The sequence below is a fragment of the Ambystoma mexicanum genome, chromosome 11 (genome assembly GCF_040938575.1).
Source record: "Ambystoma mexicanum isolate Mex_15411 chromosome 11, UKY_AmexF1_1, whole genome shotgun sequence".
In the NCBI taxonomy this organism is placed as follows: domain Eukaryota; kingdom Metazoa; phylum Chordata; class Amphibia; order Caudata; family Ambystomatidae; genus Ambystoma; species Ambystoma mexicanum.
In genome coordinates, this window is record NC_090934.1 from 1328604945 (window position 1) to 1328617993 (window position 13049).

The following is a 13049-nucleotide window of genomic DNA, read 5'->3' on the forward strand; positions in this document are numbered from 1 at the left end:
GATTAATTGGTTGCACATATAGAAAGATTGTTGAACCTAGATTACTTTTTTTTTTTTTTTTACAGAGACAAAATGTGAAGTACATTTATTTTCAGATTTTAGCTACATTAAGTTATTTCTGCACAACTAGATCGATTTGTCCCACAGCTAGAGATTACTGCACAGCCCGATTAACTGCACGCACGGCTAAATTGACTTTTTGCACAGCTAGACTGGTTTGTTATGCACAGCTAGATTTGATTTGTTGCAGCTACTGCACATTAACTAAATGCACACCAAGATGATTGCACAACGAGATGGACTGCTATGTCAGTGCATAATAAACCTAGCTGCATAGCTAGCTTGACAATGGATGCACAGCTAGATTCATGTACAGATCCATTACTATACCTGTGGGCAGTGAATCTCGGTTCAATCAGATTAATGTGTTGCACAGCTAGTTTGATTCTCAGGACAGCGCCATCGATTCTTACACCTAGAATATGGTTTTCCATGTACAACTACATTCATTGTTGCACAGCTAGAAGTATGTTTGTACAGCCAGATTAACTTGTTGCACAGATTTATTTTATGTACCTTTGGATTACTCATCATTGCTAACCTAAGTGTATTCCTTCACAACACGATTAATGTGTTCCACAGCCAGATTAATACTATGCAGCTAGATTAATTCTATATGCACACCAAGATGAACTGGTCGACAATAACACTTGATGTAGTCCCTAATGTCTCACCGCAGCCTAAACTAACTCTACCCACTAACTAATCAACAACCACACTCAAGCACACTATGCCACGCCCGCACAACTTTTTTAATACCCCGCCACAACTACTTATGTCCCTGTCAATTCATCCAGCACTGTGTGCGCGCAAGATCTCTGTTCTGGACACAAATGCCTTAATGCTGGTGGCAAAATACACCAGGAACGCAGCCGCACACAGGGCTCAGGATACTCCCCAGTCTGCATGCACCAGCACAGGAAAGCTAATTTGCTTTCCCCCACCCCCAACCCACACTAGTCACGGGAGATAGCTCAGGGGGAAAAGTGCTCGCCTTGGAAGCAAAGCAACATGGAGCAACACAGGTTCGATCCCCAGGTCTGCGCTTAGAAACCTTTGGGTATTAAGCACGTTATTAATAACCTATCATATCATAACCAAACCCACCATATTCCCTTTCAGATTCAGACAGACCATGCAAACGGCAGCTGTGTACAGTACAAATACTAATAAAATAACGCACCTGGCTGTAAAGGTATCCATAAAATGTAGAGTAGATCAATAGATATCGCTACAAGAGGGGCCGTTTCACTTAGGTCCAATAATTCCTGTGTACGTTCCAATTGTACATTTTTATGCACACATACATTCAATTGTAGACATTAAACCTCATGTTGACAGGTCATGAAATATACATTGTTTCAAAAACTGTTCAAACAAAAGCACTAAATGCCTTTCAGCAGAAGCCAAAATATCTACAAAACGACTATAAATATCGAAGATGAACTACCCCCTGGACTAGATAATCACCCGCACAAAAGACTTGATGGAACACAGAGGTGGGGGGCAGCCTTCCAGAGCCCCAGAACAGAATTTCAGGTAAGAGTATTTTGCGAAGATAGGAGGAAAGGGATTTTCAGGAGAGTGGAAATGTATATGCAAACCCGATGCAAGTCAAAATGTCAGTCAGTGGCGTTGCAAGTGGGGGGCTGAGGGGGCTGCCCCCCTGTGGATCCATGTGCCCCCTCTATGCCCCCCACCTAAGACGAGCAGTGACCATGTTCTCCCCCTACTTTTGTCTGTGCCCCCCCTACTTTTGTCTTTGGCCCCCTCTGTGCCCCTCCTAAATTTGATTCCTGGCGACGCCACTGATCGTTGGTGGCATAAATGTTTGGACAAGTGCATACCAGTAACTCCACATTTTTAGTTTAGATATCAGGTGGCAGAACTGCCACCTATAAGCAGAAACGATTGAATTTGAGCATGCCCAGGTAGAAATGGCAGCAGAGAAGGGACACCCAACGTGTAGGTGTATTTGCCCACCAATTGACTGCCCTGGGCCATACTAATCCATGTGGCCATTCGCACCCAGTTTCTGACCCTCCCAACCCAAAACACTTCCTTCATGGGAAGTCATTGAGCAAGCTTAATCAAGCCTTACCATCAACCTTTGCACTCAAAGTGTCTCTTCAAAGCAGTTAATGATTTAATTGGAGTGGTAAACCTACTATTGCTGTAATAAAAAGGTCTTAACCAGGTCTGCCTTCATCAACTCGCTTTATAAACACCGTCTCCTGTTAAAAACAAGAATTGGCAAAGCCAAAAGGTTTTGGCTCGTGTTTAAGTGTTAGGCATATGCCACTAGATGCCCAGGTACTTGCACCATTTTGTGCTTCCTACCATCAATGGGCAACTAATATCCCTACGACAGTGCCTTGCAAGTGTCTTTCTCATGCCTACACGAACGCACAGCACAGACTATTGGCATTGCCAATGCTTTCTTTTTTTTTGCTAAGAATTTCGGTCTTGTTTTAGGAAGCAAAATAAGCAAGTACGCCGCTTTTCTGGAGCCCACTAACTAGCCCACCCAGAGATAGCCGTATACCAACCAGCCAGCACACAGAATGTGCAGGATTTCTACCAACACCGGGAGGATGCAATGCCACTTGCCATAAGAACACGGTGTTAAGCGGTGCAGTGCACAAAGACCGCGGGTGCCTTCCAGCTTACTTTTGCAGAATTATCCGTGTCAGCACAGGGATTGTGAATGCCCGACCAGCACACAAATAGATGGAGGGATGACGTCACTGGCAAGCTTCATAAAAAGGGTCCTGGGAGTGCACACGGGGATGAAGAGACGCTTGTCAGCTTCCAGGAAATTATCCCGGCCAGCACTCACAGACAGAGAGAGGTTCTACTAGCTGCAAAAGCACAAAGACGGATTGGTCACTGCCTCACTGCAGGTTGCAGCCTGTGGGTCTATAAAATACAGTTTTTGTACAATTAGAAATTGCATCTTTTGAAAAAGCAGTAAATTAGGAGATGATAAATCGAATGACAGGAATCGCGGGAGTAACCGGTGTGCAGCTTCCAGCATGACAGCAGGAAGAAGGGGTCATGCATCCGAGCTGCTCCCGGTCGAGAGTGAGACGGTGAGGGCAGATGCTCTACGTGTGGCAGCGCTGGCCAGGCATTGGTGTACATGCGGATCTTGAATTGTGGCAGTAGCACGGGGCCGGGATGTTCTGTGTGGCAGCGCTGGCCAGGCATTGGTGTACATGCGGATCTTGAATTGTGGCAGTAGCACGGGGCCGGGATGTTCTGTGTGGCAGCGCTGGGCCAGGCATTCGTCTACACAGCGAGTCGCACAGGGTCTTGGCATGTGGCAGCGCTGGGCCAGGCATTGGTGTACACACACGGTTCTGCCACAGCTCTCAGGCAGTGACAGCAAGCAGCCCGTGCAGGGCCCGCGGCAGGACAGCCACACTGGCGCAGTTCATTCATTCCCTCCAGTGCCCGGCGGCCTCCTTTGTTCCAGGCTGGGGCCGCCCTACTCTGCAGCTGAGCTCGCCACGCCCGCCACACCTGCCCCTAAAATAACCAGCAGCCACCCAGGCGGGAGCTGCTGCCTGGGGGAGCAGCGGGCATTCACTCACCTTGGTGTAAAGCTCGGAAGCTGCCATGCCGCTGGCTACTCGACCACCCTCTCCTCCTGCTCCTCCTCCTCAGACGGTCCTCCTCGCGGCCAGCACAGAGGTCCCCACCCCCGGCGGCAGCAGCGCAGGTCTCTCAGATCAGGGCGGCTGCCAGCAGCAACGCCTCAGCCGTCATACCTGCCCAGATTCTTATTTTGGGCTCAGCCCCGGTGCATTGTGGGTATGCAGAGGGATGACTGACCGTGGGGAGGTGCGCGCTGGGCCTGGCGATGCACAGGCTGCTGCTGCTGCTCAATTGCTGGGCGCGCGCTGCCTCCAACCGGCGGCAGCAGCATAAACCCCGGGCCTTCTCGGAGAAATGCAAGCAAGCCTGAAATCTCGCTTCTTAACCCCTTCACTGCTGCATGATTCCTGTTGCTGCTCCGCACGTGCGTTCAAATCTAAATGACTTCCACTCTACTGTTGGTATGCTTATCTAGACGCAGTATAATGCATTTTCCCCTTAACATATTAGCTATAATGATAGCATTTGGGTTATTTTGTAGCCCGTTTTCAAGGCAAACGCCAACATGTTATAATCAGTGGTCATTCTCCAAATGTACACTGAGACAATGCGTAAACATTGTCTTCTTCTTCAATTCTACTGACATTTCATAACTTTATAGCTCCCAAAAACAATGTTATTCTGACGTCATGGATCCATTTGCACATATTTAACACGCTTTCAAAAATCAGTGATTACTGTCTCATTTATTAGGACCTAGCTCAAGACTGCACTTCCGGGGTTAAATCTTCATACGTCATTTGGTATGTGGAAAAATAATGTTGTAACGTAGGAGAAAACATGAGAGAAGCCTGCGTTTTTAGAGGAAAGTCACTGACCTTTTGTGGTGCACTGGTACGGATCAGGGCGTTGGACGGATATTCCATACTGGAGAATGAATACTTCACCTATGCTGCATTCCTACGTTTCTTTTCCTTGATAAGTTGCAACACAACACTGTGAACAAGGAAGCAAAGCCATAGTGAAAGGGACACAGCTTTCAGCACTGACTGATCTATACTGTGCACTGTGTTCACCTCTTAACAAACAGCCTGCTCTGTGCTACAAATAAAGCAAATGATAACTGTATGTACTGTACAAAGAGGTGAAACATATAACATGTAATAGTGATATATGTAAATATGTCCTATGTAAAGTGCTTTAGATTAAAGCGCTATACTAAATCAATTATTCATGTGGCCAGATCCCACATTAAAAGGCTGGATTGTGTTTGAAGGATGCCAGCAACCCTCCCAGGTAAACGGCAGGGTTGGGGATGCGAGGCCAACCCTGTGGTACTAACCCTGACTTGTGAATTGGAAATCGTAAAACCAAGAAAGAAACGCACACAGCCTGTGAGTTGGCAAGCGGCCTGGGAGACTGGTGTGTGTTAAAGAAGTGGCGACATTATATCGCAAATGAAGGCTGCGCTCATGTGGATGAGACGCAGAGAAAGCCAGACCTGTGAATTAACTTTGAAATAAGGATAGCGCTACTGAGTAACAGAGTGGTCCGGCGAAAGGAAGTAGCCCACTCGAAACACTCAGTGAAAGGCGCATTGTTTGTAACGATAAAGCGAAAGAACTGCAAAAGCAAAGTAAGCTAAATGAACTCCTCCTAGAGGAAGGGAGAGTGAAAGTTGAACCTTGACCTTTTAGTCGAAGTGGTCCTGCAGAGATCTAAGGAAATCCACGCACATTCAAAAGTCTTCGACATCTGAAAGCGGTCTGAGCCCGGCTGAGGGAGACCCAAAGTATAATAAGCTTGGGGACTTGGGGAGGGGAGCCCCCTTGCAAGTTTTGTTGAACTTTGTTCTGAAGAGGCCTGAGGCCGACAGAGGGGGACCCAGAGAGGTCTGAGCCCGACAGAGGGGTACCCAGAGAGGTCTGAGCCCGACAGAGGGGGCCTACGTGAACTTTTTGTTGAAACATTATTTGGAAGTCTAAAGAGAGAGACTTTAACGTAGAAGACCAGGCGGGCCTCAATCCACGTTTTTGGAACTGTTTATTGTGTTGGAAACCCGAGCCAGAGTGTGTCATCCTGCCTACAGGGACCGCCTTACTCCATGTGGTCTACGGTGAGGAGCGGAGCTGGTTCAGCTACATTTTTTTTTAACACTGATTTTTCCTTTACATACATCTCTCCTTTATACACTTTTTGTACAAGAGATGGGGCAGGCATTAGGTTTTGTTAGCATAGGCCATTTTGATTTGATTTGACAGACTCCACTAGGACTGTTTTGTTTATTGTTTGATGGTCGAGATTACTCCCATCTTAGTTATAGGGTACAGTAGGAGTTTTCCCAACCCCAGAAACTTCAATAAAGGTTTTACAAATTGTACCTAATGTGTCAGTGTCATACTTGTGATACCATGCGTCCCCTACACTGGGGATCAGCCTTGCAAAATGTCCATCCCCAACAAAAATACCCACCCCGCAGATAGCCACGGGCAGTCCAAAATTCCAGATTAATAGCACTCAAGTTGCCCCCACGCCTACCTTGGGCACCATGTTATCCGCTGATCTGATGCCAAACCAGCTTTTGCCAGCCAAACCTGACAATGTCAGTCCCTTGGCCACTGCGTTGCTTGCCCCAAATGGTCAGGGGCGTGTGAAGGCAAATCTAGTCTGACTGCAATACTACTTGAAGAATCCCAGGGATGGATGGGTATGGAGGAGGGTTCTTGTAAGGTGACTGAAATGGGCACTGCGAACCGCGCAACAATGGTAGATCAAACGGTATACAGTAATAACGAAAAATAACATAATTTGTATTTAAAATATATATGAGGGTGGGATAAAGGAATAAAACGGATCTCGAGGGGCTTGAGGGGGGGGTTATGGACCTATGGAAATGGGGCTGGAGAGTGGAGGGGGGTACCCACCAAATTAAAAAAAGATTCAATATTTTTTGTTATTTTAGGGTTGTGAAAAAAGCATTCGTTATTCCTGTTTTCATTGTAATCACATGGAACCGAACACACGGGGGCCAATAGTGGCCAACACCCTGGTATTGACTTCCTCTCCTGCCCCCCTCCCCAACTCTCTACCCGTACTGTGACTCCGTATCAAGGGCAAATGCGTTCCAAGATGGGATGGAGAATACTGGGGCTCATGCTGGCAAGTGCAGCAGGGTCTTGTCTGAATCAGGGGCAATAACTCCTCAGGCTGTTGAAGGAACGGGCAAAGGGAGAGGGAGAGCCAACGGGAGGAATGCCACATAAAGGTGCAAAAAAAGGGGTATTCAAACCGCCCTGTCGATTGACCACTCTGTGGTTCCCCCCAAGAACCCCAACCCTGCTGGCCCAGGATCTAGCACACGCTGCACCGAAAGCCACAAAATCAAAAGTGCACTGCACGACAAGGTGCCACTATACCCTATAGTGCAAAGGAAGTGCGCCCATTCTCAAAGCACTCAGAAAATCACCCCGGCCACTCCATTTATATCTGCACAGTCACTGAATTCCACTGCTCATTGTCTAGCAGGGGGGTGGGCAATATCCTTACATAGGGTCCCTGTGATGCTGGAAATGCATCGGAGGGACAGGGCCTCCGTATCCTTGTCCTTTACTGCCTTTTTATCATGTGTTCTGTCATATTTTCCGCACGAGTTCCTGTGGGACTCCTGGCGGTGCAGCTCTCTCTCTTTTGGTTTGGTGAACAGACCCGTGGGATACCCTTACGGCACCCGTGGGTGGGGGTACAACCCTGTGCCCCTAGTGTATGTTTTTGGGCACCTGTGGGTGGCCCGCAGAGCAGGGTATAGGCTGGTGGCAGCTCCATGCTGACTTTGACAGGTGCGCTGAGTATCCTCCATTTTGGGGATCCCAAGGCCGTGCCGTGGGTGGGACCTGGGTGAATGGAGTGTGTGACCAATATGCACTTCTTGTTGTGGTTGTCTGGTTTCTGGCATGAGAGACAAATCCTGAGACAGCCCTGCCTGAAACTGGCCTGAATGCAGTATGTAGTGTTGAATGGCTGGGTACTTGTCCCAATCCACATTCCTTGTTGTGAGTGTCTGAGAGGGAGGAGGATGGCCTGAATGCACTGTGTGCCTGATTGGCTGACTGACTGCATGAATGCCCTTCTGTATGATTGGCTGCTGAGAGTGACCCAGCAGTGTGGATGAGAGACAGAATAGTATATCTGGGGACCTCTCACCACTGGAACTTGTTCAGAAGCGTTCAGAAGCTGTGTCTACACTTTAAGAGTAACTGGAACTGCTGATCCTCGATGCCCAGCTGGAAGAAGAAGACTTGCTGTTGCATTTGCTTCGACCGATTTGAAAGCTGCCGAATCTGTCGAAGACTGATCCGAGAGATGACCTGGTAAGGCGCCCTCTTCCCGTGTTCCGAGGGACCATCGAGCACTGCTAAAACCTTTGCCGAAGCTCCCTGGAAGTCAGACCCTCGAAAGGCTGCTGACCGGAGATGGGACCGCTGAGGAGATCGAAGTGAAGCATCCGGACTTTGCCGCCGTTGAAGTCCATTGCCGTCGACCAGGGTTTGTAGGTGTGTAACCGCTGGAGGCCCGTCGAAGATGTGTTGCCCAGCTGTGGGGACCACTTGACGCCATGCCGCCGACGACCGGAGGCGCCCGCTCCGTTGCCTAAGAACATTCGAATCAAAGGACTCCCTTGTCTGTGCCGTCGACCACTTTATCCCGCCGGAGAAAGTCGAGGACAACCAATGCGCTAAAGGAGAATCCACCGGTGGGTTTCCCACCACCTCACGACCACAAAGACTTCGACGACTCAACGCCCTTGCTGGGCCACAGTTCTTTACACTCTTTGCAGTCCAGAACTATCTTCACCGAGGTGCCCCGCACGCCTCTTTCTTGCAGGACGCCAACGCTCCATCGTCGAAGAGCACCGCTCGGATCAAAGCTGCCACCTCATCGACGCCGTTCTACCCTGTTCACCGTCGGACGTTCAATGACCCGTGACTCCTGCTTTGAAGAGAGGGCACTCAAGAACGGTCGTCGATTCCCCGACGCCGAACGCCAAGTTCGCCTTCCTCAACGCCTCTCGACGACCCGTGACTCCTGCTTTAAAGAGGGTCACTCAAGAAGGATGCTTCAATGCGTCTTCGAAGAACTCTTCTCCACCAGGTACATTGGGGGGGTAAAAATATTAATAGGAGGAATTAAGACTAGTGAACAATATATGGACTGGGCTTGTGATATATATCTTTATTTTACAGGTTGCCCAGGTGGGGGGATCTCCACACAGAACTGTGCCTAGTGGTAGGGGTCAGAAATCTGCCTATTGTTTCAACCATCTTGCGTGCCTTCCTATCTCTATTGCTCTTTTCCTCGTTATTGATCTGTGTGACATTTTAACCATATAGTTGATGCCCTTTAATGAGATTTTCAAAACTTTATTTATACATTTAGAACTTTACAGAAGCAATAGAACATAATACAATATCTAAAATGCACAAGGTGATAATTATTCACCCATAATTTCCTAAATAAATCTTTAAGAAGTAACAGAGGGAAACTGAATACAGGGAGTAGGCTGACAGAAGGTAAAGGAAAGAAATAAAATGAAAAAACAAAAACAAAGCAAAATAAGAAACCTAGAACATGATCAAATATTTTAAGCGTAGAGATCATTAAATGCACCCCACATCCTCTCATATTTATCAAGCTGATCTTTTGCTTTAAGGGATATTTTCTCCCTCTTGAACAAAAGGGACAAACTCTGCAGCCAGTCATCAATGTTAGGAGAGGTATCACTTTTCCAAAATTTCAAAATCTGCTTCTTGGCTAGCAAAAGAGCTCTATATATCCAAAACAGTTTACTTGTAGTTAAACCAATATTTGAAGGCATTAAACCTAACACAGCAGCAAGTGGATCTCTGGGTATAGAGAGATCCAGAACCAACTCCATCCTCTGGAAAACACCATCCCAGAATAATTGTATTTTACCACGTAACCACAACATCTGGAGTGTAGTGCCCACCTCCCTATTACAGTTCCAACAACAGTCCACATTACTCAATTTACTAATTCTCATCTTCCATGGGGACCAATATAAATAATGAGTAATTCTTTGTTGTGTATATCTCAAATCTAAATCCACTTTGTATTTATCTGGACCTGCACATATGTGGCTCCAATCAATATCCAACAATGTGCAACCTAAATCTGAATCACAATGCCCTCTACCACACTGCGATGGTAACTTAGAGGCAGAGGGTGCAATCAATTCATACAGAGTAGATGCAGACAAGGGCACAGTCCTTGAGAGAACAAAAGTTGTAGGCGAGGCATGCATTGTAGCATTCAACGGCGAGAAAAGTACAACAAAAAGGTCCCGCAGAACATTATATCGACAAATTTCAGACGCTTTCAGCTTATACTTAAAGCGCAGAAACTCAAAATCAACCATATTCTGACCATCATAAACCTGTCCAATCTTCCATATACCAGCTCTCTGCCACGAGACCCATGACAAGACACTGTTATTCTGTTTCACAGCCTGGTTCCTCCATAAACTAGAATCTGCACACAATAAGTATTTCTCCTCACGAATCTCATTACTTTTACGCCATTCCTTCACAAAGTGCTTTACAAAAGGCAGAGTGGTACCAAAAGACAGTCCCTTATCCATGAACAAAAGAACATCCGGTGGGATGGAGAGAAACGGATTCCTCCTCTATTTTAATACAACCTGCACAAGTACTGCGATCAGACATCAACCAATGATGCAACACGCGCAGCGTGAATGCAGAGTGATACCACTTTATGTTGGGAAAACCAAAGCCGCCTAGCTTCACTGACTTATAAAGAACATCTTTCGGAACTCTGGCTCTACTTCCTTCCCCCCACACAAACTTATCCAAGGATTTATTGATGCTACCTAATACATGTTTTGAAAGCGGCAGAGGGAGCATGCTAAAAACATATAAAAATTTCGGAAGAAGGGACATCTTAACTATGTTAACCTTCCCCCATAAGGTTCGTTTTAACTTCTCCAATCTACAGCAAAGACTGTCTACCTCTGCAACTTTCAAACGGATATTGTATGCAATTAAGGACTCCACATCCCTATTTATATAAATACCCAAATATTTAAGACCCGACCCAGCCCACATCTCCCGATCCACCCCGAACAACCCCCTATGACACGATGCTGAAATTGGATAAATCAAAGTCTTTGCTACATTAACTTTATAATTAGAGAATTTGCCAAATTCATGCAGAGTTGCTAAAAGCTCCGGATATGAAAGCTCTGGGTTCGAGATTAGGACTTAGAGGTCATCTGCATACAAAAGTACTTTGGACACATATTCCCCAAACGGAATACCCATTATATTAGGATGATGCCTAAGCATAATGGCAAGCGGTTCAATGAATAAGTCAAACAATAGCGGAGATAGAGGACAACCTTGCCTAGTTCCATTTAAAATATGAAAGCACTCTGACCGACTGCTATTAACAATTACAGCAGCTTTTGCATCTCCATATAAGGCTCCAAAAAGTCTAAGAAAAACAGGCCCACAATTGATCTTAAGCAAAACCTGATGCAGAAAAACCCAACTCACTCTGTATTATCCATAAGGCTGTCTGGGGCCAGGGACCACGCTATCTACAACGTGCCCTCACAAAAAACTCTCCCTCCAGATGTTTACGTTCCACTGGCACCAACTCTCTGTGTGTCAAGCGCTTAGCGAAACAGCGACCTGGTGGCCGATCTCTTTCCTCAGCAGGCTCCCTCTTATGGAACAGCCTCCCCCTTCCTCGTCGTCTTGAGCCAGATCGCCTTAAATTCCAGAAAGCTCATCAAGACTTTCCTTTTCACCTCCTCATTCCCTTCCTCCCTCCTCTGCTAAACCCCACAGTTGCTCTGATTGCTGACCAGGGCCCTTATGTGTCCTCCTTGGCCCTGGCCTCCCACACCCAATCGCCTCAGCCCCTGCCCGCTTCCAGCACCTGCCTTGGCACCCACTGGCCTATGCCACCATAAGCCTAAACTTATTTATTGGCCGCTGACCACTCACCTAGGCATTTACAGCTGATCCCTCCCTAGCACTTCCCTCTTGGTACCCCTAGCACTTATCCCCCCCATTCCTTTATTCCTTCTCTCTCTCTCTCTCTCTCTCCCTCTCTCTCTCCCCCTCTCTCTCCTCCTCTCTCTCTCTTTCTCTCTCTCTTTCTCTTTCTCTTTCTCTTTCTTTCTTTCTTTCTCTTTCTCTGTCTCTCTCTCCCTCATCCCCTCTCTCTCTCTCTCTCTCTTCCCCCTCATCCTCTCTCTCTCTCTCTTTCTCTCTCTTTCTCTCTCTCTCTCTTTCTCTCTCTCTTTTTCTCTCTCACTCTCTCGCTCTCCCTCACCCCCCTCTCTCTCTCTCTCTCTCTCTCTCTCTCTCTCTCTCTATTTGTCATTTAAAAAACAGAAATGTGGTGAATTTTCATGTTTCAACCAATGTATTGAAAACAAACAATACCCAATGCTTGTCAGTTAAGGTTGTATGATGCTAGTCCCTGCTCAATGTCATAGCTTATCCTGTTTGAGCCAGGTGAGTAGTGCACTATTAATGCGCTATTAATATTTCATCTGAAGGGGTCAGGCTCAATGTGTACAACCAGTGTAGAGATAGAATGGCAAATGTGAGTCCAACAGTGTCTGAGAAGTGAGTTTCACAGTGGTTTGTCACCTGAGGGCTAAGAAACAGAGTTGACAAGTATTTTCCAAGCTTCAAAATGAAGTGCACCAACCCCCCATGTGTATCTATTGCCCCGCCCCATACAGTGGTGTCAGCGTCACACCAACGCATACATTCCCTATAACATACTTCAAACCGTCGGTCCTTGCGTGATTTCCAGGTCATAGTTATACATCTCTTGGACAGTATGCAGGCTAAGTCCATGAATCTGTAGTTATGTTTATGCTTGCTCAGTCTGGGGTATACACCTAGTAAACATTCAAGCGAGTTCCATTGGAATCTTTTCATAACAGCTCCCTCGCAGATCTGTTTGATTCGGGACCAGAAACACTGTATCACCACACACTCCCAGAACATATGTATTAAATGAGCGTCATCATGGCCACATCGGGGGCAATTAGAGGGTGCATCCTTTTTGAATTTGGCCACTCTGGTGGGGGGGTCATATACATGCGATGGAGCACATTCACCTGTATAAGCCTAAATCTGGCATTGCACTATACATTTTTAACAAAGCCCAACGCCAGTGTCCACTGCCTATCAGTAATCTCTAACCCCAAATCGGCCTCCCAAAGTATCTTCAATTTAGTGAGCTTAATGCTAGTACCATCTAGGATACACTTATACAACCTGGACACAGGTCTTCAACCGTCTTCTAATTCATGCATTAACGCCAATAAG

General features: G+C 46.8%; 1 protein-coding gene across 1 annotated transcript in view; it reads right to left on the minus strand.

The window, feature by feature from the left end:
• Nucleotides 1-3951, minus strand: part of MYO5A (myosin VA) — a 937291-nt gene extending 933340 nt beyond the window's left edge. Inside the window, exon 1 of the mRNA XM_069624847.1 lies at nt 3657-3951. Coding sequence (XP_069480948.1) covers nt 3657-3683 — 27 coding nt within the window. The 5' untranslated portion in view covers nt 3684-3951. The remainder of the gene's footprint in view (nt 1-3656) is intronic.
• Between the last annotated feature and the right edge of the window lie 9098 nt (nt 3952-13049).